The sequence below is a fragment of the Penaeus vannamei genome, chromosome 1, assembly GCF_042767895.1.
Source record: "Penaeus vannamei isolate JL-2024 chromosome 1, ASM4276789v1, whole genome shotgun sequence".
NCBI classification, from domain to species: domain Eukaryota; kingdom Metazoa; phylum Arthropoda; class Malacostraca; order Decapoda; family Penaeidae; genus Penaeus; species Penaeus vannamei.
Window position 1 is genome coordinate 8,422,915 of NC_091549.1, and position 23,775 is coordinate 8,446,689.

General features: G+C 49.3%; 1 protein-coding gene across 5 annotated transcripts in view; it reads left to right on the forward strand.

Annotated features, from left to right (window-relative positions):
• Ptr (patched domain-containing protein) overlaps positions 1-23,775 on the forward strand; it is a 152,337-nt gene that overhangs the window by 124,690 nt on the left and 3,872 nt on the right. For all 5 annotated transcript variants that reach the window (XM_070132515.1, XM_070132471.1, XM_070132417.1 and 2 more), the window contains 4 exons: positions 13,002-13,202; positions 13,920-14,051; positions 22,766-22,912; positions 23,297-23,463. In XM_070132515.1, the coding sequence (XP_069988616.1) occupies positions 13,002-13,202; positions 13,920-14,051; positions 22,766-22,912; positions 23,297-23,463 (647 nt within the window). The remainder of the gene's footprint in view (positions 1-13,001; positions 13,203-13,919; positions 14,052-22,765; positions 22,913-23,296; positions 23,464-23,775) is intronic.

Consider the following 23,775-nt stretch of genomic DNA (forward strand, 5'->3'; position numbering starts at 1 on the left):
GGAGCCATCCAGGGGGGGGTAGGGGGGAGGGAGAATGAATGAAGTAGCACATGGGTATTGGAGGGGGGGAAGGGGAGGGAGAGAAAGGGGTTGGGAATGGGGACTTGGCACAAGGCTACGAAGGGGGGAAGGGGGGTGTTAGGGGGGTTAGCAGCTGAGAGGAAAAGGGAGTAGCATGATTTAGCTAATTAGTGGATAAAGAGATGGCTGGAAAGATGGAAGATTCCTTGTTTACAGCCACTCGTTTTTTGGCACATGTTGGGTTTAAAAAAAAAAAAATCGTTATAAATATTGTAATATCTTCTAGTGGCTTATGAAACAATCTCCAATGTATAAAAAAAAATATCTGCTTGGTATGAAAAAGATTGGATATTTGTGCTGTAGACCTTTTCTTTTGTAAATTCAGGTATTTCGCACTGCCTTTTCCCCTATCTTTCTCTCCTCACTTTGGAGCGATCGAAGGTCATAGGTAGTTTGGGGGCGGCAAGATCGTAGGTATTCCAGCCGCATCGCGTGACCCCCTCTGCCCGGAGTCACGTGATGTCGACACTGACTGATTGCGGGACCTTCGAGTGCCTATGACTGCGGTCGCTTCTTGAATCTGAATTGCATCCGGCACATTTCTCCCTACTTTCCCGCTGCTGTTTTTTTTTGTGTGTTTTGTTTGATTGTTCGTTTGTTTATTTGTTGGTGCGTGGTTTGTGGTGTTTTTAGATTGTTTTAAAAATATGAATATGTATATATAATTTTTTATTAGTGTGTGTGTGTCAGTGGTGTTTGTAGGGCCTATGACTGCGGGCGCTTCTTGTGAATCTGAATTGCATCCGGCACATTTCTCTCCACTTTCCCGCTGCCGTTTTTTTATTGTTTTGTTTATTTATTCCAAGTTGGATTTGTTGTTTTTTAGTGTTTACATTCTTTTTATATGAATATTTTTAATAGATTATTTCTGTCGGTGGTATTTATAGTACCTGACTGCGCTCGCTTCTTGAATCTGAATTGCATCCGGCACATTTCTCTCCACTTTCCCGCTGTTGCTTGTGGGTGTTTTTTTATTGTCAATTTGTTTGTTCTAGGTTAATTATTTTCGATTTTTTACAATTTGTACATGAATTTGTATTTTTTTTAATTATTATTAGAGTATGTCTGTCGGTGGTGTTTATAGTGTGCTTATGACTGCGGTCGCCTCTTGAATCTGAATTGCATCCGGCACATTTCTCACCACTTTCCCGCCGGTGTTTGTGTCTGCTGCTGCTGTTAGTTGGATATAGCATTTCATTTTGTCGTTTTTAGGTCTTGTTTTGCCTTTTATTCGCAGTTTGATTTCTTGATTTTATATGCGTTTATATATTTTTTTGTTAATATAGATGTAGATGGTGTTTATAGAGCTTATATACATATATTTTTTATATTTGGAGATTAATGTTTATTTTCTTCTTTTCAGGTACGACTGTGTTCAGAAATGTGCAGGTGGAATGTCGGTAATGTATAGAGAAACAAAACTGAGTAAGGATGAAATAGAAAGATAATTTTGAGAGTGTGACTGTGTGCCTCTGTCAGTGTACTGTGTCTGTCTGCCTTGTCTGTGTCTGTATACCATGTCTGTCTGTCTATTTATGCCTGTCTGTCTCTCTCAATGTATGTATTTATCTGTCTCTCTCAATGTATGTATTTATCTGTCTCTCTCTATGTATGTATGTCTGTCTGTCTCTCTCTATGTATGTATGTCTTTGTCTGTGTGTGTGTGTCTGTCTATGTCTGTCTGTCTGTCTCTATGTATGTCTGTCTACCTGCCTGTTCATTAAACAAGGGTTGGAACGAGGAAACACACATTATATCAAAGACCTTTCCGCTATATCGATCGTTCGTAGCAATAAAGCGAAAGGCCTCCGACATGTTTGTGTTTTCTTGTTCTTCCCTTCGTTGTTTTATGTACGGCGTGTTCGGTATCTTTAACTTGTCCATTCGGCGTGTATTTTAAGTAAAAACGACGAAGAAGAAAAAGAAGGTAAAAGAGGAAAAAGAAGGATAATAAAAAATAAGAACGAGGAATTAGAAGAAAATGAAAGAGGAAGAAGAATGAGAGAAAGAAAAGAAAAAAAATAGGATGAAGAAAAGAAAGAGGAAGGAGAAGAAAAAAAGAAAAAGGAAGGAAAAAAACACAAGCTAAAGGGGAACGTAAGCACCTTTTCGTGTAATTCCCTCCATTGTTTTACTTTTTTTTTCCCAATTCGTTCGGCATGGATCCTCCGCCGTGTCTGCGTGTGAGGGAGAAAGTTGGGCGTCGCGGGGGCAGGAGATGGCGGGCGGAGCGAGAATGAGGATTTGCACTTTGAAAAGACCTCATTAATATTTCTTGTGGACGGCCATCGAGGTTTTCAACGCCCGGGGCAACAGCTGGTCTCCGGGCCGGCGTCGGGGAATGCAGACTTGCCCTTGCTCGCGCGGCGGAAGGGCCTTTCTAACCCCCTCCCCCCCTCTCCCCCTTTCCCTCCGCTAACCCCCCCCCCCCCTTTCTCTCTCCCTTCCCCATACCTCATCTCTCTTTCCCTCTCACTTCCCTCCGTCTCTCTCTCTCTCTTTCTCTCGCTCGCTCTCGCTCGCTCTCTCTCTCTCTCGCTCGCTCTTTCTCTCTCTCTCTCTCTCTCTCTCTCTCTCTCTCTCTCTTCTCTCTCTCTCTCTCTCTCTCTCTCGTCTTCCTCTCAATTCTCTGTTCCTCTCTCCCATACTATTTCTTTTGCTCCTTTTCTCCTTTTCTCCTTCTCTCTTTCTAATTCTCTTACCCCGCTCCTCTCTTTTTCCAGTCGCTGTTGCATCGGAGGAGGTTTCAGGACCTAGACGGCACACAGAAATACTTCCCATGCGTTATCCGCTCTCGTGCACAATTCGCAGAACCGAAAATACGTCGAATTTCGGGCCCGCTTCGAAATTCTCGCGAATCCTGAATTTGCACACGCGCAGAAGCTCGATTTCGTGTTCGTTGGTTCCGAATCGGCGGTGGAGGATGCGAGTCACTTCTGGTCGGGTTTTGGTTTGGGAATGCGTCGCACGAACGCGAAAAGTTGCGCGAGGTTGGAATAGTTAAAAGAACCTGCAGTTGCACGTGTTCGATTTTTTTTTCAAGAGTCACCTGGATACACACGTCCGAATACGTCTGTCTGGTCCGTCTTATGGTCTTTCCTCCTGACCTTTTTTTTCTTTTGTTCTCTCTCATTTTCCTTCCTTTGCCATCCGTTTTAGTAATCATATTTTTGGCATATTTCTATATCTTCTATTACCCCATCCGCCGTCTGCCCCATTTGCACACGGCCCCATAACTCGCCGTTGCACACGGTCCTTGGCCACGGCCCGCGATAGGCGTTCGGAGAAGGAATGCCCATTTCCGTCGGGCGTTGCGCAAGCCGATGCCGAGGGGAGTGCCGCCGCCGCCGCCGCCGTCGTGTCCTTCGGGCGACCGGGGATTCCTCAACACCATCTCGAGGGTCAGGGTGATGGCCTCCGCCCGCCCGCCCGCCCGCCCCTCGGTGAAGGGTGAAGGGGCTGCGAGGAGGGGCGGCCTCTCGTCTCCCTTCCTCTCCGTTTTCTCTCCGGCGGCTTCCTCTGCTCCTCGCGCTTCGGGGTTTCCGTTTTTTTTTGTTTTTTTTTTTCCTTTTTTTTCGTCTTTTCGCGTTATTTTTCTCTTTCGTCTGTGATTTTATTCTTGTCCATATTCTAGATTGCGTATTTAACCCCTCCCCCTCTCCCTTCTCCTCCATCTCCTCCTCCTCCCTTTCTCCTCCTCCTCCTCCCTTTCTCCTCCTCCTCCTCCCTTTCTCCTCCTCCTCCTCCCTTTCTCCACCACCAACTCCTCCCTTTCTCCATATTTTTTCGCTTGTTTTGTCCCTTCGCTCCTCGTCTTCTTACTTTCACCTTTGTACTGTGCATTTTTGTTTACCAAACTTGTCCCTTTCTCTTGCTTACATTTTTTGAATTCTTGTAGTCGCCTCTCGCATTCTGGATAAGAAAAATGGAGAGAGAGAGAGAGAGAATAGAAAGAGGGAGAATAGAGAATAGAAAGAGGGAGAATAGAGAATAGAAAGAGGGAGAATAGAGAATAGAAAGAGGGAGAATAGAGAATAGAAAGAGGGAGAATAGAGAATAGAAAGAGGGAGAATAGAGAATAGAAAGAGGGAGAATAGAGAATAGAAAGAGGGAGAATAGAGAATAGAAAGAGGGAGAATAGAGAATAGAAAGAGGGAGAATAGAGAATAGAAAGAGGGAGAATAGAAGAGGGGAGAATAGAAAGAGGGAGAATAGAGAATAGAAAGAGGGAGAATAGAGAATAGAAAGAGGGAGAATAGAGAATAGAAAGAGGGAGAATAGAGAATAGAGAGAGGGAGAATAGAGAATAGAGAGAGGGAGAATAGAGAATAGAGAGAGGGAGAATAGAGAATAGAGAGAGGGAGAATAGAGAATAGAGAAGGGGAGAATAGAGAGAGAGAGAGTAGAAAGAATAGAGAGAGAGAGTGCTTGGGACAGCCCGGCTTCATCAGTACCCACAGCGTCTCTCAGACAGTTTATCAAAGGCGATGGTCGTCCACGGCCTGTATCTCTCTCACTCGTGTACACATGGCGCGTGTGTGTTCTTTCTCCCTACATGTTGTAGTCTGGCGATTTATTCTACGTGTACATATTTCCCATTGCTGTTTAATTTACGTGTACATATGTACGTATATGTATGTATGTCTCTGCCTTTGATTCTGACTTGGCAATAAACTCGTCTGAATGGAGTTGGTCCTTTAGAAACGATTCTGGCAGACTGATGTAAATAGAGATGATTGGCACAGGGCATATGGGCAGAGAGAGAGAGGATCGTTCTTTTGTTAACGTTGATACATTGGTAACGATAAAAGCAAACGTTTATTTTAGCTGGTAAGAGGGCCTTCCTCGGCTCCAGCATGAATAGCAGACGTTGGCGGTAATGTGTGTACATTTCAGTTAGATGTTAAGTAACGTTTTTACGTCACAGACCCATAAGCGTGGCAATATGCACGCGCACACGACCGCACGCACACACTCACTCACTCACTCACTCTCTCACTCACTCACTCACTCTCTCTCTCTCTCTCTCTCTCTCTCTCTCACTCACTCACTCATTCACTCACTTTCTCTCTCTCTCTTTCTCTCTCTCTTTCTTTCTCTCTCTCTCTCTTTCTTTCTTTCTCTCTCTCGCTCTCTTTCTCTCTCTTGCGTGCTCTCTCTCTCTCTCTCTTGCGTGCTATCTCTCTCTCTTTCTCTCTCTCTCGTTCTCTCTCCCTCTCTCTCTCACTCACTCACTCACTCACTCACTCACTCACTCACTCTCTCTCTCTCTCTCTCTCTCTCTCTCTCTCTCTCTCTCTCTCTCTCTCTCTCTCTCTCTCTCTCTCTCCCTCTCTCTCTCGCTCTCTCTCTCTCTCTCTCTCGTCGTGAGATTTAATAATCAGGGTCATTCGTGTGGAAATCAGCGCCGACGCCGACGCTGCAAAAGCAATTTTCGTGGCACCCATTACGATCCAGACCGGAACGTCTAATACCCTCCGGTGACGTCACATGCCCTTGGTCAGCTCTCTCTGCGTCGCGATCCGGGAACTCCCGAGCGCTCGGGAACCAGGTGCCGGCGCGGAGTCCAAAGTGCATCGAGCATCGCCTCCTCTTCCGCTTTTTTCCGCCTTGGATTTTTTTTTTGGAGGGGGGGGGGAGCGGAGGGGGAGGATGTAGGAAACGAAGTCGAGATGGGAGGAAAGAGGAGAGAGGACCGGAGGAGGATCGCCTCGGCCGCGAAAAAGAAAGCGGGGCGCCCCCTCCGCTGCCCCCTCTGCCTGGACCCGAAGGCGAGTCCCGGGCGCCCGGATCCGCCGACATCCGGAGACACTGCCCCGGCCGCGCCCCGACCGAACCGTCTCGGGCCCCCTCGACCTTCGGCAAGTAGATCAAGGCAACGGCCGCGAGGAGCCGCCGGTGCCTCTTGGGATATTTATAGACATTCGATGAAAGTTTTCCGAGTCGGAATGTGTTGTTTCTTCCGAGCGACAAGATCTGCGCTCGCCGCCAAACAACCGCGCGTAAAGATTGCTTGATAGTAGCAAAATGACCTTCCCTTCCCGTACCCTTTCTCTGCCCCGAGAGAAAGGCAGCTTCTCGAGTGGTCTACGACGGACATAACGGACGGCGCCCATGACAGTGCCTCTCGACTCTGCACAGGAAGCTAGGCTATGGTTTTGTTTACATTTGTTTTTCTATTTTTTTTTCTATCTTTTTTTAGGAACATAAAAATCTGCTATATCTATCTTGCTATTACTCGAACGGATCTCCGGGATACATTTGCGAATATAGACGATACAAGAAAAAAAAAGCTAGCGTCTTAAAAACATTATTTCAATGAATGGCCAAATAATTCTGGCACACATTAAATTAGATTTTTACAATATGTCATGATTAGTTAGCCTTGGGTTATTGACAGCCAATCAGAAGTCCTCTCCGCGCCCCTCCTCTCTTCCCCCCTTCCCCCTTTCCCCCTTCCCCCTTCCCCTCTTCCCCCCTTCCCCCCTTCCCCCCTTATCGACATTTTCATCGGACTGTGAATATTGAAAACGAGTTTGATCGTAAAAGACCACTTCAGAATTTTAAGAAGAAAGACCCCGGCTGAGTTCACCCGTTTTGTGCGATTCCCGAATGGTCCGAATGAATTATTTCGTTTTATGTACGCGGTTGTATAGATTGTCCACGACAGTACTATTCCTGGACTCTGAATGGCCCGGGATCCATTCATATGCAGGAAACGACTCCTGTATGTCCCCTCCTCCCCCTCCCCCTCCCTCTCTCCCTCCGCTATCCGGTCCTCCTCCTCTTCTTCTCCCTCCCCCTTTTCAGTCCTCTCCCTCTCTCCTCTACCCTATCCAGTCCCCCCCCCTCTCTCCTCTTCCCTATCCAGTCACCCCCTCTCTCCTCTTCCCTATCCAGTCCCCCCCTCTCTCCTCTTCCCTATCCAGTCCCCCCCCCTCTCTCCTCCTTCCCTATCCAGTCTCCCCCCTCTCTCCTCTTCCCTATCCAGTCTCCCCCTCTTCTCCCCTATCAGGCCCCACCTCTCTCCTCTTCCCTATCCAGGCCCCCCTCTCTCATCTTCCCTATCCAGGCCCCCCTCTCTCTCTCTTCCCTATCCAATCCCCCCCTCTCTCCTCTTCCCTATCCAGGCTCCCCCTCTCTCCTCTTCCCTATCCAGGCCCCCCCTCTCTCCCCTCTTCCCTATCCAGACCCCCCCTCTCCCCTCTTCCCTATCCAGACCCCCCCTCTCTCCCTCTACCCTATCCAGGCCCCCCCCTCTCTCCCCTCTACCCTATCCAGGCCCCCCCTCTCCTCTCCTCTACCCTATCCAGGCTCCCCCTCTCCCCTCTACCCTATCCAGGCCCCCCTCTCTCCTCTAACCTATCCAGTCCCCCCCTCTCTCCTCTATCCTATCCAGTCCCCCCCCCCTCTCTCTCCTCTACCCTATCCAGTCCCCCCTCTTCTCCTCTACCCTATCCAGTCCCTCCCCCTCTCTCCTCTTCCCTATCCCAGGCTCCCCCTCTTCCCTATCCAGGCTCCCCCTCTCTCCTCTTCCCTATCCAGTCCCTCCCCCTCTCTCCTCTTTCCCTATCCAGGCCCCCCTCTCCCCTCTACCTTATCCAGTACCCCCCTCTCTCCTCTTCCCCTATCCAGTCCTTCCCCCTCTCTCCTCTTCCCTATCCAGTCCCTCCCCCTCTCTCCTCTTCCCTATTCAATCCCTCCCCCTCTCTCCTCTTCCCTATCCAGTCCCTCCCCCTCTCTCCTCTTCCCTATCCAGTCCCCCCCTCTCTCCTCTTCCCTATCCAGTCCCCCCCTCCTCTTCCCTATCCGGCCCCCCTCTCTCCTCTTCCCTATCCAGGCCCCCCCTCTCTCTCCTCTACCCTATCCAGTCCCTCCCCCTCTCTCCTCTTCCCTATCCAGTCCCTCTCCCTCTCTCCTCTTCCCTATCCAGTCCCTCTCCCTCTCTCCTCTTCCCTATCTAGTCCCCCCCCTCTCCTCCTCCCGCTAACCCGTCCTCCCCCTCCCTCCCCTCCCTCGCCCCCTCCTCCCCTCCCCACGAAAGAACTGTTGCCGAGATTCCTTTTGTTTTTTCCCAGTAATGTCTCCAAAGTCCGGAGACATTTTGAGTCCCCGTCGGTCCCTCTGCCCACCCAGACGTCAGCCAGAGTCGTGGCACTGAACGCCATTGCGCGGCACTGAACGCGAGGCACTTTCGAAAGTCTCGCTTTAGAACGTCTGGTGAGGGAGAGATGGAGGGAGGGAGGGAGAGATAGAGGGAGGGAGGGAGGGAGGGAGGGAGGGAGACCTGCAGGACCACCCGGCAGCGTCAGACAGGTGCAACAAGGCTTGGGTTACATCGCTTCTCATTCATTAGGGTTCATCTGCACCCCTCCACCCCCACCCCCCCGTTGCTTCTCTTCTTCCTATCCATTGCCCTCCTCTTCTGGCTTCTTTCTTCTCCTCTGCTTCGTTCTCCACGTACCACCTCAATCTCTCTCTCCTTCCTTCCCTTCTTTCTTCCTCCACCTCTCTCCTTCCTCCCACATCCCTTCTCCTTTCTTCACCTCCCTCCTTCCTCCCCTCCACCTCCCTCTACCTTCCTCCTTCTTCCTCTTCCTCCCTCCACCTCCCTCCTTCCTCTCACATCCTCTTCTTTCCCTCCACCCCCTTCCTTCCTCCTTATTCCACCTCCCTCTAATTCCCCTCTACCTACCTCCTCCTTCCCTCCACCTCCCTCTCCTCCTCTCCCCCTGCTCCATCTCTTTCTCACTCTCCTCCTGTCCTCTCTACATCCCAGCACCCTTTCTCGTTTATCTTTCTCTATCCTCCATTTTCTCCTCTCCTCTCTCCTTCTCTCTTCCTTCTTCTCTTCCTCTTCTACTCTTCTCCACTTCTCCTCCTCTTCCTCTTCCCTCCTCCTCCTCTTCCTCTCCCCTCCTCCTCCTCTCCTCCTCCTCTTCCTCTCCCCCTCCTCTTCCTCTCCTCCTCCTCTTCCCTTCTCTTCTTCCCTCTTCATCTACCCCATGCATCCATTCTCCTTCGCTCAGTGTTCTTCTTTATTCAAAATTCCCGCTTTCTCCCTCGATCTCTCTTCTCCTGTTCTCCTCTTCCCTCTTCATCTAGTCTCCTTCGCATAGTGTTGTTCTTTATTCAAAATTCCCGCTTTCTCCCTCGATCCGCGTGGCCTCAACGCGTTAACGAGAACCGATCGACGTCGACTTCTCGTGCGCCGATAATCCTCGACCAGTCCTCCTTGTCCTTGCTGCGGCGTTACGCAAAGATCCATTCTTAAGTCTTAGTCCAGCGTGGGCGTGGGCGTGACAGGTTGTTTTTGTTTCATCGCTGGAACTCTTAGGTCTTAGTCTTAGGGCGTGACAGGTTGTTGTTGTTGTTTTTGTTTTTTCATCGCTGGAAAATCTTGGGTTGTGTATGTTGGGCGTTCGTGGTCACCTTCTGTTTCTTTTTTTTCTGTTTTTGTTTCTGGGTCTGCTGATGTCTTCTCCCTGATATTTTCTCTTCTTCGTTCTTTTTTCTTTCTGATTCCCTTTCCATTCCTTTCTCCTAGCCTGCCCTGCTCTTCCCTTCCCCTTCCTTCCCCTTTTTTCCTATCATTACTTTTCAATTTCCTCCCACCCCTGCCCTCCTTCCTTAAACCTCACCTCCTCTTCCCTCTTCCCCTCCCTTCACCTTCCCTCCTCTCCTCTCCTCTTCCCTCCTCCCCTCCCCTCCTCTTCCCTCCTGCCCTCCCCTCCTGCCCTCCCCTCCTCTTCCCTCCTGCCCTCCCCTCCCCTCCTGCCCTGCCCTCCCCTCCTCTTCCCTCCTGCCCTCCCCTCCCCTCCTCTTCCCTCCTGCCCTCCCCTCCCCTCCTCTTCCCTCCTGCCCTCCCCTCCCCTCCTCTTCCCTCCTGCCCTCCCCTCCCCTCCTGCCCTCCCCTCCCCTCCTCTTCCCTCCTGCCCTCCCCTCCCCTCCTCTTCCCTCCTGCCCTCCCCTCCCCTCCTCTTCCCTCCTGCCCTCCCCTCCCCTCCTCTTCCCTCCTGCCCTCCCCTCCCCTCCTCTTCCCTCACTGCCCTCCCCTCACTTCCCTCCTCTTCCTCTCCTGCCCCTCCCCTCCGCTCCCCCCCTCTTCCCTCCTGCCCTCCCCTCCGCTCCCCCCTCTTCCCTCCTCCGCTCCCCCTCTCTTCCCTCCTCCCCCCCTCTTCCCTCCTCTTCCCTCCCCTCCCCTTCTTCCCTCCTCTTCCCTCCCCTCCCCTCCTCCCCCCCACTTTCCCCACACATACACGTACCTTTCACACTTTTCTTACACACACACACAAACACCCGCACACGCAAGGGAACGAAAGCGCAGATGGTGAATTATTTAATAACCCTAATTAAACATTTCTCTAGTGACACCAACATGCTAATGAGTCCCAAGGTAAACAATTAGTGGTTGGGTAAGACAGCGAATTAGCAAGAATGAAGAAAAAACGCTAATAGTACATCTAACGGCATTGCTGTTAGTTTTTTTAGAAATATTTTGTGTGTGTATGTATATATATATATATATATATATATATATATATATATATATATATATATATATATAGAGAGAGAGAGAGAGAGAGAGAGAGAGAGAGAGAGAGAGAGAGAGAGAGAGAGAGAAAGGCGGGCGGGAGAGAGAGAGAAAGAAAAAAGGGGGAGTGAGGAAGAGAGAGAGAGAGAGAGAGGGAGATAAGAGCTTCAACGCCTCTGTTTCTGTTCGCAATATCGCCGCGGTCTTTACAATTGGTGTCAGACGAGGTCGTTGTACTTGAGGGCAATGCCTGGGGAGTTTGGGAGGTCACGATTTTGTCATGTGGGAAGTGTGTCACGCGCGACCCCGCCTTGTGGCGTGTTGGGAGATTTGAATGACATTTGGAGTGATAGTGTGTGTGTGTGCGCGTACGTGCGTGCGTGCCTTTGCGTGTGTGTGTGTGCCTGCCTTTGCGTGTGTGTGTGTGTGTGTGTGCGCCTTTGCGTGTGTGTGTGTATGTGCCTGCCTTTGCGTGTATTTGTATATGTACGTGTATTGGTGTATGTGTGTATGTCCATATGTCCATATATCTTCGTGTATGTGTCCATTCGTGTGCGCATCTATACGTGCGTCTGTGCCTGCGAGCGAGAAGGGAAACCCCGACGAATATCCCTCAGAATCCTTTGCATCCTCGCCCGCCTCCCCGCCCCCCCACCTCCCCGCCCGCCTCGTCCCCTCGGTCGTCTTAAGGGCAGAACGACCGCCTTTCTCAGAACAGGAGCGAGCAGGAGGGTTTCTCGGGCACGGAGACACCAGCCCCCTCCTGCCGTCTGTAAAAGTGAAAGTGTTGGAAGGTCTCCAGCGATGTGAGCACCCCCCCCCCCCCTCCTCTCCTTGCCTGCCAACAGACCTGCGTGCTTGGGCGGGCTTATGGGATGGGTGGGGTGGGGTGGGGTGGGGGGTTGGGTGTTCTGGGGAACAGATCGTAGATTGTCCTTTTTCTTTGTATTCTTTCTTTTTTTTTTTCTTTTTTTCTCTATCTTTCTATCTTTTTATATCTTTCTTTTTCTATCTCTCTCTTTCTCTTTCTTTCTCTCCCTCCCTCTCTACCTATCCCCCTCTCCCACTCGTTCAGTTCTTTCTGTCTCTCCCTTTTCTAACGAGTTAATGTGCCCAGTTGACATGTGGAATTCAAATTTACCGCGAATCGGAATGCTGAGAGATTTAATTGTGTTAACTGTTATTGTTAATATGTTTATTTATTTAGTTGGAAAATGCATTCATGGACCGTTGGATAATGCCAACAGCTTTGCGAAGGATAACTAACGAGAGAGAGAGAGAGAGAGGGAGAGGAAAGAAAAGGACCGGGCAATAAAGAGAGGGTTGCGAGGAGAGAGAGAGAGAGAGAGAGAGAGAGAGAGAGAGAGAGAGAGAGAGAGAGAGAGAGAGAGTATACGCGGCCACGCAGTCGGAGAGAGAGGACGAGAAACGCGAGAGAATGGAAAACCTGTTATACTTCCACACTGTCTTCCCGGCAACACATCCCAGCGTGCTGTGGTCGATGTGGTGGAAGATGTTTTAACAAAAAGGAAGTGTTTAACAGTGTTTTTCTTTTTCCTTTTTTTAACAAATGAAAACCGAGACACCGGGTTTGGAAATGCTGTTCCAAAAGTACTTTCATATTTCACAAACGATCGACAAGAAAACCTTCGAATCTCGGCTTGTTGCAAGGCCACAAACGAAGAAATAGTCCGGTTGTGGCGAGGCAATGCAATTAAGAATAACCTTAAGGCTTGAGCTAAAAATATAAAGTCAGATGTCACAAAAAAAGAAGAAATGCGACACGCTATCACTTGAGTGTGTTGCGTCTGCTAGAATGCCATGCTGGTGTTTTCATCGCTATTATGTCTGTCCACATGTTACTGTCAGTGCCGTGTTAGATAACATGGAGAATTTGCATTGTAGTTAGTGAGACTTCCTTTTTTATGGGTAGTCTTTGTCTTTGTTGTGTGTGTGTGTGAGAGAGAGAGAGAGAGAGAGACAGACAGAGAGGGAGAGAGAGACTGAGAGAGAGAGAGACTGAGAGAGAGAGAGACTGAGAGAGAGAGAGACTGAGAGAGAGAGAGACTGAGAGAGAGAGAGACTGAGAGAGAGAGAGACTGAGAGAGAGAGAGAGACTGAGAGAGAGAGAGAGACAGAGACAGAGACAGAGACTGAGAGATAGAGCGAGAGACTGAGAGATAGAGCGAGAGACTGAGAGATAGAGCGAGAGACTGAGAGAGATATATATATAGAGAGAGAGAAAAGACGCTCGGCATGTATGGAAAGTCGAGAGTTGGCGCATATTGTCATGCATCCCACGCCTGTTGTCTGAGGAGAGCCGCGTCGGTTTGGCCATTGCCTCGTGTGCTGCTTGGCTCACTCTCCCTTTTGTCTCCTCCCTCAGGTATTGGCATCGACGACACCTTCGTGATGCTGGCGGCCTGGAGGAGGACCCGCCTGCAGGACTCGGTGACGGACCGGATGGCGAAGACCTTTGCCGACGCCGCCGTCAGTATCACCATCACCTCCCTGACGGACATGATCTCCTTCTTCATCGGCGCCATCACGCCCTTCCCCTGCGTCCAGGTCTTCTGCCTCTACACGGGTGAGTGGCTGCTCGGAGGACTGCTTGGGCTTCGAGTTGTAGCTTTGGGATCTTTTACTTGAACTGGCTTGAGTTACTGATCATGGATTATTTACTGAGCTAGATTTTTTTAGGGGCACAGGTCTTGGCATTTATGATTTTTTTTCTTATGTTTTCGTATACAGTACCCAAAGATTATTTTGATGTCTTGAAAGATTTTTTCATGGTCGGTGAAGTATATTCAGCAGTAAAATCCTTCTCGGCACTGTGATTTGCTTCTCTTTGTGTGCCATGCCCTAGACTCGGCCCCCATGTCAATGCCCTCTTGCCTTACCACGCCTAAAGATGCCTTGTAACCCAGGTATTGCAGATTCTGACGTAACACAGTCTGCCTTGACCGATGCCGTCTCATTTTGGCATCTGTCGGGGAGATCATGAGCCTCTCTTTGAAGTTCCTTTTTTTACAGGTTTTCTTGGCGTGTAGGATGATTTTCTTTACTTATTTTCCATCTGGTCGGAGCTTCACAAGTCCTAGTTCATGGATTTGATGGGAAATACTAACCATACCTTCTCTTTTTCTTCTTTTTCTTTTTTTTTTTTCTTTTTTTTACTATTAAGGCTACACCAGTACCTTTTTTTCCTTTTTTCCCCCCAACCCTTCCCTCTCGTCTCCCCCTCCCCCACCTTTCCTTCCTTCAACGTAACCCAAACTGACGTCGCGACTTCACCTCCTTCCAGGCACGGCCGTTGTGGTGACGTACCTGTGGCACATCACCTTCTTCGGCGGCTGCATGGCACTCTCCGGGTACATGGAAAAGGGGCAGCGTCATGGAGTCTTCTGCCACAAAATCAAGGCCAAGTCGGAGTCTGGTAAGTTGTTGTGCAAGAAAGTTGGAAAGTAGTCTGAGTTTTTTTTTTTCTTCTTCTTCACTATCATCATCGTCGTCACTTTCTTCTTCTTCTTCTTCTTCACATTCACCATCTTCGTCGTCTTCTTTATTTTCATCATCTTCATTTTCATCATCTTCATTTTCATCATCATCATTTTCATCATCATCATTTTCATCATCTTCGTCTTCTTCATCTTCGGCTTCATTATCTTCATCTTCATCTTCTTCTCATCCATCATCATCATTTCTTCTTCACCTTCACCACCACCACCATCATCATCATCTTGTTATTATTATTATTATTCACCTCCATCTCCTCCTCCTTACTCCACGGTGGTGGGTGTGTGGGTGAGGGGGGGGGAGGGGAGGATAGTCACTTGGCAGGATTAACGGGGAGTATGTCATGGGAGAAATGAGAGCGGGCGATCATATGATATTATACAAGTCTTTACAAGCATACACGTGTAGGCCACATGTGCACACGTCCATACACATTAACCTACATATATATATACACAGGCATTCATAATAACACACATACATTATGTATACGTCAGTAAAACATGGACAATTTCCACTATGAATATTTATGGGTTCCTTGAATATGCTAAGCGAGTGTTAAATTTAGAAACAGAGGTGAAAGCAAGAGGGATGTTCAATGAACGAAACGGGGGGTTCTATTGGGTGAGGTTTTATACCATTTTCCGGTGTGGTGGGTGATCATGGGGTATTTTTTTTCCGGGTTGCTGCTCTTTATCCGAAGTCGTGGACAGAATTTCAGGAGTTCTGGAGGGTCACTGTTTCGTATGGTTTCTCTCTCTCTCTCTCTCTCTCTCTCTCTCTCTCTCTCTCTCTCTCTCTCTCTCTCTCTCTCTCTCTCTCTCTCTCTCTCTCTCTCTCTCTGTCTCTCTCTCTCTCTCTCTCTCTCTGTCTCCCTCTCCCTCTTCCCCTCCCTCTACCCCTCCCCCTCTACCCCTCCCCTTCTCCCTCTCCCCCTCCCTTCTCTCTCCCCCTCTCCCCCTCCCCTCTCCTCTCTCCCTCTCTCCCTCCCTCCTCCCTCTCTCTTTTTCTCTTCTCTTTCTTTCTCCTCCCATTTCTTCTCTCTCGCCCTCGCTTTCGTCCTTTCACGCCCCACCCCCCAAACCCCAACCCTTCTCTTCCCCCCCCCCCCTCTATTTTCTTCCATTTCCTCTTTTTAAGCGATCTTTGACGCATAACTGGAATGGCAATTACGTCGACCTTTGACCTGGAATGACGGTTTACGCAAATATTTTGAATCGCGTGATGAGGCTTGAGTGACCGCGGTTCGCTTAATTACCAGAGGGACTTGACCTCGCCGGGGAAGTGAATTTACCCTCCAGTTGACCCAGTTTCAGTCTTCCTGTTTGTTTTTATGACCTTAGGTCGTTAGGCTGTTCGTCTTCATTCATTTCTGGGGAGTTTTGGGGAGTTTAGCTTGGAATGGAGTGTTAGGAAGTGTTGTTTTTCTTTTTCTTTTTCTTTCTTTTTTCTTTCTTTTTTGTTATTTTTTTTCAATTTCCCTTTTCTTTATTTCTTTTCTTTATTTTTTCCCACTTTTCATTTTTCTTTTCTTTATTCATTGTTCTTTATTTTTTCTCACGTTTTTCCTTCTTTCTTTTTTTACATTGGTTGCTCCTTTCATTGGCGATCGTCTTCAAGCCACGCAAAATGTTTCATTATGTATTGGAGTATGTTTTGTTCTTGCGTTTCCTCGTCTTTGCTTTCCTTTCTGTTTGCTCCTCTTTACTCTTTTCTTCCCTCCTTACTCCGTCGTCCCCTTCTTTCGCCTCCTTACCTCTTTCTCCTCCTCCTTCCTCCTCCTCACTCCACCTCCTCTTCCTCTTCCTCCTCCTCCTCCTCACTCCACCTCCTCTTCCTCTTCTCCTCCTCCTCTTCTTCCTCCTCACTCCACCTCCTTCCCCTTCCTCCTCCTCCTTTTTTGGACCTCATAAACAGCAAATTGCGTCGGACCAAATAACCTGCATGAAGCAAAAACCAGACTGCTATTGGCCCACTCTCTGAGCGCCTCCTCCAAGTGGCACCGCACCGGCAGCGGCTCTCAAGGGGCCCACTCCCCTCCCTCCCTCCCTCCCTCTCTATATATATATATATATATATATATATATATATATATATATATATATATATATATATATATCTATATATATATATATATATATATATATATATATATATACATATATGTAAAAATATATGTATATACATATATATATATATATATATATATATATATTACATATAAAAATACATACATACTGCCCTATGCATCTCCCTATGCACGTGCATATCTCTCAATATGCCTCATCTCTCATCTCTCCCTCTCTCTCCCTCTCTCTCCCTCTCCCTCCCTACCTCCCTCCCTACCTCCCTCCCTCCCTCTCTCCCTCCCCGTCCCCCCTTACTCTCCTATCTCTCCTCGCCCCCTCGCCCCCTCCTTCACCCCTTTCACCATCGCTCATAATGCGTGCTTCCTTTTTGTGACTTAAATGTCACCCATTTGGCCGCAGCTTTGACGCTGTTGATGCGATGTGACTTCGTGCAAGCACTGCCACACTCGCAGTCACTGCTATTTACCATCACTACAACCACTACCTATAACCACTGTTTCTACAACCACTACTGCTTTTCCCTCTCCTTCTACAACTTTTTGTTCTCGCCACAACTGCACATCGTCCACTACGCTGTTTATACTACTCGTGTTACTTGGATTATGAGCTGTACTGGAAGTGGCTGTCCTCGCAGCAGTGCGGACACAACCACCACAGCTTCGGAGCCTCCAACTCCACCTCCAACTCCCCGGCCTCCACTTCAACCTTCACCTTCCCCACCTCCACCTCCACCTCGCCCGCCTCCAATTCCTCCTCCTCCTCCACCTCGCCCACCTCCAATTCCTCCTCCTCCTCCACCTCGCCCACCTCCACCTCCACCTCCACCTCCACTTCGCCCACCTCCACCTCCCTCACCTCCACCTACACCTCCCTCACCCCCACCTCTCCCCCCTCCACCTCGCCCTCCTCCTCCTCCTCCTCCTCCTCCTCTTCCTCCGCCTCCGCCTCCGCCTCGCCGTCCAAACAGCGCCATCTAGCCCGCGACGGCGCTTTTTATTGGCTCTATGATTGCGGCGACCGTGCTTGTTATTTATTTTTGACCTGCGACGCTGGAGATATTATTGGCTCGCTAATGGCTGGTCTAACCCTTTGGTTCGGCCGCCGCCCCTTTCTCCCTGTCTGGCTCTTGCTCTTCTCTCATCGTTTCTCTCCCTCCCTTTGCTTCTTTCCCTTTCGCTATCTGCCCTTTTATATGTCTTGTCTTTCTTTCCTTATCTCTCTCTCTCTCTCTTTCTCTCCCTATCCCCCCTCCCCTCTCATCTCTCTGTCTTCTCTCTCTCGCTAGACCCTTGTCCCTCCTCTCTCCCCTAAATTCCCTCCCTCTCCCCTCTCTCTCCCTCTCTCTCTCCCTCTCTCTCCCTCCCTCCCTCCTCTCTTAAAATAAAAATCTCCCTCTTCTGTCTCCTAAATTCCTCTCTCCTCTCCTCCTATCCCCTAACATCCTATCTATCTCTCCTTCACCTTTTCTCCGCTCCTCCCTCCCTCTCTTTCTTCGCTCTCTGTGTCCGTCTCTTTCTCAATGTGTGCGTGTGTGTGGATATATATGGCGGTCCCTTTTCTCTCGCGTCGTCCTGGCTTCCTTTCACTGGGCGACGATCCGCTGCCTCGGTTCGGTTCCCACGACCCAGCCAGCCTACCCAGGGGGCGTCTCATAGTTAACGCGTCTCTCTCTCTCGCTCTTTATCTCTTTCTCTCTCTCTACCTCGCTCTTTATCTCTTTCTCTTTCTTTCTCCTTCCCTCTCTCTCTTTCCCTCCCACTCGCTCTCATCCTCTCCTCTCTCTCTCCCTCTTCCTTTCATCCTCTCCTCTCCCTCTCCCTCTTCCTTTCATCCTCTCCTCTCCTTCTCTTTCTTTCCTCTCCCTCTCTTCCTCCCCTTCTCTTCCCCTCCTTCTCTCTACCCCCCTCCCTTCCTCTCATTCTCTCCTCTCCCCTCCCTCTCGCAGTAAAAAGCAACACGAGCAACTCCCTCGCTTCGACCCACATCCGCAAGTCTCGACGCCGTGAAGCTACCCCCCCCCCTCTTCTTGGCGTGGGCAATGCAGATAATGGGATTTGTTGTTAATCTGTTTCTCTGCCCATTCGGTATGATTCAGGTGTATTGTTTTACCACTAAAAGTACTCGGGTGTGCGAGGGTACCAAGGGGGAATAAGTGTAGATGAGTACCATGGGTGCACCAAGTAGTACCAAGTAGTACCAGGGGGGGAATTGGGGTAGATGATGGAGACTACCACGGGAGTACCGCAGCGAGAGAGAAAAAAACACAAGGAAGGAACTAAAACAGAATCTCGCATCACCTGCTACAGATCTCTTTTACACCCGAGGCGCCCCGCTTTGTCGAGATTTGATTTCCATTTGCATATTTCTTTTCTCCGTGACCTCTCTCGGAGGCCAGCCCAGAGTGCCATGACGACAGGTTCTCCAGGAGTGTTTGGAGAGAAGCGGGCCACTTTTTTTCCTGGAGGGGAAGAGGGGGGGGGAGGAGAGATAGAGAGAGAGAGGGAGAGAGAGAGAGACCGTGGGATGTGAGGTTCGTGGCGTCGGTTGTGAGGTTGGCAGGTTCGGTTGCTGGGAGAATCGAGGTTCAGGTGTCGACGGGAACCTCATGCTGTGAGGCCGGAATGTCAGGAACGAGAGGTTGAAATGTAGGTTGGTATTTGGGCGATTTTGACTTTTTTTTCCTTCCCAGTTGTTTAGGGTTGCATCATCCACGAGAGAGGGTTAGGGGAGTCTCCCTAGTAGGTCAGCTGACCTTTGGCCGAGCAATTAAGCGGAGTTTAGAGATTTCAGAGATTGGGAGGAGAGGCCCGATGTTATGCGCGCGCGTGTACACACGCACGCACGGGGGAGAGAGGGAGGGAGCGGATGGGTGGAGAGGAACTAACTTAGACAGACAGACGCAGAGAGACCGAGAGAGAGAGAGATACCGAGAGAGAGAGAGAGACAGACGGAGAGGGAAAGAGAGACACAGAAAGAGAGAGAGAGAGAGCGCGCGCGCGGCCCACATGAGCGCGCCCGCCCCAGACACACGCACATGAGCCCCAGGTTGCTTTCGTCTGATCCACGCGAGCTTTCACTATCAATCGGCCCACACTTTCTCCCGCGTCCCGCCCACACTTAATGGTCTGTTTCATTCATGGCGGCGCCCGTGCGAAGGCCTCCCTGCCATCTATGAGAAAACCCTCTCGCCATTCATCCTCGTTGCGACACGCCATGTTTGGTTCGTTAGGCGCCGCCGAAGGAGAAGAAGAAAAAAAGATATTTGGGCGATTTCGTGTAGGTTCGTCTGTCTGTCTGGCTGGCTGTTTGTGTAATTGTTTGTTTCTGTTTTTTTGTGATTATTTGTATTTATCAATCAGTGTTTTTTTTCAGTTCTTTGTGTTTGTCAGTCTGGGTATGTGCGTTTTTTTTTGTTTGTTTGTTTGTTTGATAAACAATTAAGTTAGTTTTTTTATTTTTTATTTGTGTTTGTGAATGTGTGTTTGTGTGTGTGTGTTGTCAGTGTTTATGTGCGTTTGTTTCAGTCTGTCAGTGAAGGTATGCGCGTATGGAAATATACATAGATTAAATTGCATACATGTGTGTTTGAATTTGCATGCATTCACGTCTAGCGGATATAATTTTGCTACATGTCTTCCCTACAAAGCATAATCTCATCCGCAAAGGCGTCACTTTTTTAGCTCTTCGTGAACTCTCTTTTTCTTCTTTTTCTTCACCTTCTCCTTCTTCTTCTCCTTCTCCTCATCCCTTCTCCTTCTTCTTCTTCTTCTTCTTCTTCTTCTCCTCATCCCTTCTTCTTCTTCGTCTTCTCATCCCTCCTCCTCCTCCCTCTTCTTCCTTCTCCATCCCTCCTCCTCCTTCTTCTTCCTTCTCCATCCCTCCTCCTCCTCCTCCTTCTTCTTCTTCTCCTTCTCCTCATCCCTTCTCCTTCTTCTTCTTCTTCTTCTTCTTCTTCTTCTTCTCCTCATCCCTTCTTCTTCTTCGTCTTCTCATCCCTCCTCCTCCTCCCTCTTCTTCCTTCTCCATCCCTCCTCCTCCTTCTTCTTCCTTCTCCATCCCTCCTCCTCCTCCTCTTTCTTCTTCTTCTCCCAAACCCTTCACGAATCGGACCTCCTTCGCAACCCCGTCGGCCGCACGTGAGAGAGGTTAGGCCTGAGTGCCCAGGATGCTCCCGGATGTAGTCATTCATACATTCATTGGAGGGAAGAGGGGGAGGAGGGGGAAGAGGAGAGGAGGGTAGAAAGGCAGATTGGAAAGGGGGAGGGAAGAGAGAGGGAAGGAGGAAGGGTGGAAAGGAGGGAGAGTAAGAGGGAGGGAGGGGGGGAGAGAGAGGAAGGGAGGGAGAAAAGGAGAGAGAGGGAGAGAGAGAAAAGGAGAGAGAGGGAAAAAGAGAAAAGGAGAGAGGGGGAGAGGGAGAAAAGGAGAGAGGGGGAGAGGGAGAAAAGGAGAGAGGGGGAGAGGGAGAAAAGGAGAGAGGGGGAGAGGGAGAAAAGGAGAGAGGGGGAGAGGGAGAAAAGGAGAGAGGGGGAGAGGGAGAAAAGGAGAGAGGGGGAGAGGGAGAAAAGGAGAGAGGGGGAGAGGGAGAAAAGGAGAGAGGGGGAGAGGGAGAAAAGGAGAGAGGGGGAGAGGGAGAAAAGGAGAGAGGGGGAGAGGGAGAAAAGGAGAGAGGGGGAGAGGGAGAAAAGGAGAGAGGGGGAGAGGGAGAAAAGGAGAGAGGGGGAGAGGGAGAAAAGGAGAGAGGGGGAGAGGGAGAAAAGGAGAGAGGGGGAGAGGGAGAAAAGGAGAGAGGGGGAGAGGGAGAAAAGGAGAGAGGGGGAGAGGGAGAAAAGGAGAGAGGGGGAGAGGGAGAAAAGGAGAGAGGGGGAGAGGGAGAAAAGGAGAGAGGGGGAGAGGGAGAAAAGGAGAGAGGGAGAGGGAGAAAAGGAGAGAGGGAGAGGGAGAAAAGGAGAGAGGGAGAGGGAGAAAAGGAGAGAGGGGGGGAGGGAGAAAAGGAGAGAGGGGGAGAGGGAGAAAGGGAAGGAGAGAGAGGGAGAGGGAGAAAAAGAGAGAGGGAGAGGGAGAAAATGAGAGAGAGGGAGAGGGAGAAAAGGAGAGAGAGGGAGAGGGAGAAAAGGAGAGAGAGGGAGAGGGAGAAAAGGAGAGAGAGGGAGAGGGAGAAAAGGAGAGAGAGGGAGAGGGAGAAAAGGAGAGAGAGGGAGAGGGAGAAAAGGAGAAAAGGAGAGAGAGGGAGAGGGAGAGAAGGAGAGAGAGGGAGAGGGAGAAAAGGAGAGAGAGGGAGAGGGAGAAAAGGAGAGAGAGGGAGAGGGAGAAAAGGAGAGAGAGGGAGAGGGAGAAAAGGAGAGAGAGGGAGAGGGAGAAAAGGAGAGAGAGGGAGAGGGAGAAAAGGAGAGAGAGGGAGAGGGAGAAAAGGAGAGAGAGGGAGAGGGAGAAAAGGAGAGAGAGGGAGAGGGAGAAAAGGAGAGAGAGGGAGAGGGAGAAAAGGAGAGAGAGGGAGAGGGAGAAAAGGAGAGAGAGGGAGAGGGAGAAAAGGAGAGAGAGGGAGAGGGAGAAAAGGAGAGAGAGGGAGAGGGAGAAAGGGAAGGAGAGAGAGGGAGAGGAAGGGGAGAGGGAAGATTGGAAGAGGGAGAAGGGAAGGAGAGAGAGGGAGAGGGAGAAAAGGAGAGAGAGGGAGAGGGAGAAAGGGAGATTGAGGGAGGGAGGGAGAGAAAAATGAAAGATGGTGTGTTATGTGCCTTCGAAGACGCTAAAAATAGACCGATTATTGTTCTTGTACACCTTCTCCCAGACACTTGAAGTCTTTGTCTGGGCAGTAGCAGGTAAAACAGGCACGGGGGAAGGGGGAGGGGGAAGCAGGAGGGGGGGGGAGTGTAACCACCACAAAAGCCTGGAGCGAGTTTTCACCTGACCAGACTAAGTGGAGCCGACCCGAGTATGACGTAGAGTTTGAGGTGCCCGCGGGTGGACGAGGTGGAGGGAGGGAAGGGGAGGTAGAGGGAGGGTGGAAGGGCTGGTGATATCGAATATCCGAACTGGTCTAACACACTTTTGGTTAGTTCCGGATTTTGGGGTTTTGGTTGTTTGTTTGTTCCGATGGTTTGGAGTTTTGTCTGCTTGTCCGTTTCGTGGTCATCGTTGTCGGTTCGCTCACTTTCCCTTCTCGTATGTACGCCTTTCCCTCTCTTTTGTTCTCGTGCCTCACATATTTCCCTTTTTATCTCATTCTCATCTTTACATCGCCCTCCAGTTATTGCCCTGCGCTCTGTCCTCTTTCATCTGCTTGGTTCCTTCATTCTCATTCATACACCCTGTGGTTTTCTGATTCTTCAATCCTTAGGTTATTATGCGTGGTGTTGAGGATGGCGGTGGTGGTGTTGATGGGCGATGATGATGATTGATGCTTTTTAATATGTTGATTGATAATCATGATGTTTTTGATGATTGATGATCATAATTATATTGATGATGATTATTATGTTAATTGACGATCATGATTATGTTCCTGATGATGACGATTGCTAATAAAACGGGTTCTTGGCATGTTCAGAGAACGAGAGCTGCGGCTACCGGTTCTTCTGCACGGGCGGCATCACCGAGGCCGACCCCTGGAACCCGAAGGACAACATGGAGCACTCCCTTATGCTGTTCTTCAAGAACTACGTCGCCAGGTTCCTCAACATCCCGGCCATCAAGGGTAAGGCCGAGAGTTCCTGATGTGTGGATAACTGATAAAATAGAATAAATAGCATTAAGTCTCAATAGAATAGGTAGCATCGCATAAATAACTCTCAACAGAATAGATAAGATTGCATAAATAACTCTCAATGGAATAGATAGCATTGTATAATTAATTCTCAGTAGAATGAATAACATTGCATAAATAACTCTAGTAAGATGAGATAAAATGTAATTCATTACTTGTTTGGAAATGAAAAAATAAGTCACGGATAAGTAAGAGGATTCAGTATATATGTTTACATCTATTTTTACATAGTTTTTTGTGTACGGATTGAATTATTTGATTTTAAAAACGCATTCTAGTTTGTATGTGCATTACATATTTCTCTCTCGCCCACAGCGCTCGTCGTGATGGTGTTCCTGATGTACTTGTTGGTGGCCTGTTGGGGCTGCACGATGGTCAAGGAAGGCCTGGAGCGACGCCGTTTGTCCCGCTACGATTCGTACTCTGTGGAATTCTACGACTTGGAGGACATGTACTTCCGAGAATATCCTTATCGAATTCAGGTGCGTGCATGGGGGGGAGGGGTTTCGTATTCAGGTTCGGGTGGAATTTCGGAGTTTTCGAGTCGGAGGATGTGTCGCTGTTCGTTCGAGTAAGTAGGGGTTGTCACTGGTCTGTTTATCAAAGGTACTCGAAACATCATAGCTATTCGAAATCAGTAGATAGTAATAAAGACATTTATGGCCATTCTCGGGCACTTTGGGCACGAGGTAGGAATTCACAGAAAGATGCTCCGGGGTCAAGAGGGAAATAATTAGCAGTACACTGTATTATACGAGAAAAGCATCCATGAAACTGTAAACCACGAACATCGT